The sequence below is a fragment of the Phaseolus vulgaris genome, chromosome 7 (genome assembly GCF_000499845.2).
Source record: "Phaseolus vulgaris cultivar G19833 chromosome 7, P. vulgaris v2.0, whole genome shotgun sequence".
Classification (NCBI taxonomy): Eukaryota; Viridiplantae; Streptophyta; class Magnoliopsida; order Fabales; family Fabaceae; genus Phaseolus; species Phaseolus vulgaris.
Window position 1 is genome coordinate 13972115 of NC_023753.2, and position 3380 is coordinate 13975494.

At 51.5% G+C, this 3380-nt stretch overlaps 1 protein-coding gene across 1 annotated transcript; it reads left to right on the forward strand.

Annotated features, from left to right (window-relative positions):
* Positions 1-437: 437 nt before the first annotated feature.
* LOC137829091 (uncharacterized) lies at positions 438-1304 on the forward strand. The gene has a single exon (XM_068635884.1). The coding sequence runs from the start codon at positions 438-440 to the stop codon at positions 1302-1304; it is 867 nt and encodes a 288-aa protein (XP_068491985.1).
* Positions 1305-3380: the final 2076 nt, after the last annotated feature.

Consider the following 3380-nt stretch of genomic DNA (forward strand, 5'->3'; position numbering starts at 1 on the left):
GAGACGAACCGGAGGCTACATCCCCACCCAGGGAATTCACAACACCGTTTTCACAAGCAATCTTGGAGACAGCAATTCCCAACACGTTCATAGGACCCAAAGCGACGTTCACAGGAATGGAGGACCCCGAAGCGCACCTCATGGCGTTCCACACACAGATGTTACTGGTAGATGGATCAGACGCTGCTAAGTGCAAGCTTTTCATGAGCACCCTGACAGGGATGGCCATGGACTGGTTCATCAGCCTCCCAGAGGGCCACGTCACGTCCTTCGCCCAACTTTCGAAACTATTTAGAGAACAGTACCTAGCCAACAGAACTCCCGCCCCAGTCTCGTACGACCTTTTCGACGTCAAGCAATTCCAAGGTGAAACCCTAAAGGAATACATAAGCCGCTTCGGGGCATAGGTGGTGAAAGTAGGTACCAAGGAGGAACCCATGATTGTGTACGCGTTCAAGAAGGGAGTGCGCCCCGGATCTTTCAGCAAGACACTTAACCGCAGTCGCCCCAAAACTTTCGCTGAAATAAGGCGACAAGCGGTGGAACATATTGCCTCAGAAGGTGAAACGTATGAAAAATGTACAACCACTATGCCGGCGCGCCCCATGGCACAGATACACACGCAACCTATTCGGGTTCACCAAGCCGTCACAGAAAGGAAAGACTTTGACAGGAAACGCGCTTACGAGCCACGAAGGACTCAACCTAAGAGTCGAGTAGAGGAAGGGAGAGAAGTACGCAAATCGCCAAGACACAATTTCGTGATGGAACTCAAAGATCTGATTGCGATACCCAGCATAGCCGACAGGTTGAGGCTGCCGATTAAAGCTGACAAGGTACTAGGGCCTCGCAAGGAGTCGTGGTGCGAATTCCACGAAGCATTCGGCCACCATATCAACAACCGTCTAGCACTTGGCTATCAGTTGGATGAGCTCGTGAAGAGTGGCTTCCTGAAGGATTACTTGATGGAGGAACAGGCGGGACGACCACCAGGCTCGCAAGCAGGAGGCAGTGAGGGACAACAGCATGAGGCGCCCGTCCTCGGTGAAATCCACACCATAGCTGGTGGGTTCTCGGGTGGCGGATGTACGGCGTCGCAGCGTAAGAAGTATGCAAGGTCCGTAATGTCAGTAGAAGTTTTCGAGGACCATTCGCCCGATGTGGACATCACGTTCACTAAGGGAGACCTCAGGGATGTGGTGCCGCATGACAACGATCCCATTGTGATCTCGCTCGTCACGGCAGGAAGAACGGTTCATCGGGTCTTGGTCGATCAAGGGAGCTCGGCAGACGTGATGTTCTGACCAACCTTCGAAAGGCTACAACTATCCACAGATCAGTTGAGGCCATATGGGGGCTGCTTATAAGGTTTTGCAGGCGATCAAGTCGAAGTCAGGGGATACATTGAGTTGAGAACGACGTTCACAGATGGGACCGCCTCGCGCACGGAGAAAATCAAATACCTTGTCGTGAACGCCCCTTCAGCGTATAATATCCTACTGGGAAGGCCAACACTCAATAGGATAGGAGCTGTACCCTCCACGAGGCACATGAAGGTCAATTTACCTTCAATGGAAGGGTAATCGTCACCATCCGATCTGACCAAGAGGAGGCAAAGAGATGTTATGAAAACAGCCTCAAGAACAGGCGATCGGTATGCCATGTGACCACGACACCGCCTCCCGGTGCGAAGGATACGCAGGAAGGCCGACGGACCATGGATGTGGCGACAGAAGGAACCGCCGAAGGCGACGCGGGTATGGACATGACGTTGGAGGTAGCCATAGACGGCGACGTAACCATTGGAGATGTCGAGTTGGAGCCTGAGAATAACGCTGGAGTAGAAGAAGAGGAAAGCAGCCCGGAGGCCGCCAGGGAGTCAAGCATTGTGAGAGCATTGCTCGCTAGCGAGAGGAGGCCTCGCCCAGTTGGAGATTGGCTCGAGAGGGAGATCGGTGGTAAAATTTTCAAGTTCGGGAAAAATCTAGACGACGGGACACAGGAGCAGATCGCCAAGGTGATAGGCAAGCATCTGGACGCGTTCGCATGGTCTGCCTCGGATATGCCAGGAATCGACCCCGATTTTTTATGTGATCGCCTAGCAATGGACCCCCAGGTCAGACCAGTCCGACAAAGAAGAAGAAAATTCAATTAAGAAAGGAGACAGGCGATCAGAGATGAAACGCAAAAACTCCTCGAGGCAAGCCACATCAAGGAGATACAGTACCCGGAATGGCTAGCCAATGTTGTGTTGGTAAAGAAGAGCAATGGGAAATGGCGAATGTGTGTCGACTTCACAGATCTAAATAAAGCCTGTCCAAAGGATTCCTATCCTTTGCCAAGTATTGACGCCCTAGTGGACAGCGCAGCAGGGTGTAAATTGTTGAGTTTCTTGGACGCGTTCTCGGGGTACAACCAAATTAAGATGCACCCCATGGACGAGGAAAAAACTGCCTTCATGACGGAGAAGTCGTGCTATTGCTACAAAGTGATGCCTTTTGGGCTGAAGAACGCGGGAGCCACGTATCAGAGATTGATGGATAAAGTGCTTGCACCTATGCTCGAAGAAACGTGCAAGCTTACGTCGACGATATGGTCGTAACATCCCTGGAAAAGAACCAGCATATAGCCGACTTAGAGGAGTTGTTCGTTACGATAGCCAAATACAAGGTAAAGCTGAACCCCGAAAAGTGCATTTTCGGCGTAGAAGCGGGAAAGTTCTTGGGGTTCCTCTTGACCGAAAGAGGGATCGAAGCAAACCCTGACAAGTGTGCGGCCATTTTGGCAATGAGGAGCACTGCTACGGTGAAGGAGGTGCAGCAGCTCACGGGCCGAATGGCCGCCCTGTCGCGATTTGTGTCTGCCAGTGGAGAAAGGGGTCACCCCTATTTCCAATGCTTGAAAAGGAACAATAGATTTGTCTGGACGAAGGAGTGCGAAGAGGCTTTCGTAAAACTCAAAGAGTACTTGGCAAGCCCGCCAGTCCTGTGCAAACCCCAAGTAGGAGCGCCCCTCAGATTATACTTCGCCGTAACCGAGAAGGCGCTGAGTGCGGTGCTCGTCCAGGATCAAGATCAAATTCAGAAGCCCGTTTATTTTGTCAGCAAGGTATTGAGGGGCCCAGAAGTGACATATCAGGCTTTGGAGAAAACAGCATTGGCAGTAGTGTTTTCGGCGAGGAGGTTGCGCCACTACTTCTAGAGTTTTATAGTGTTGGTGATGACCGACTTACCTATCCAGAAGGTCCTAAAGAAACCAGATGTGGCTGGAAGAATGGTAAAATGGGCGGTAGAGTTGTCGGAGTTCGACATCAAGTATGAGCCCCGGGGATCGATCAATGGACAAATCTTCGCTGACTTCGTGGTCGAATTATCTTCTGA

What these genes read in the sequence shown, in the direction of transcription:
- LOC137829091 (XM_068635884.1), top strand. Translation starts at nt 438, where the DNA reads ATGATTGTGTACGCGTTCAAGAAGGGAGTGCGCCCCGGATCTTTCAGC.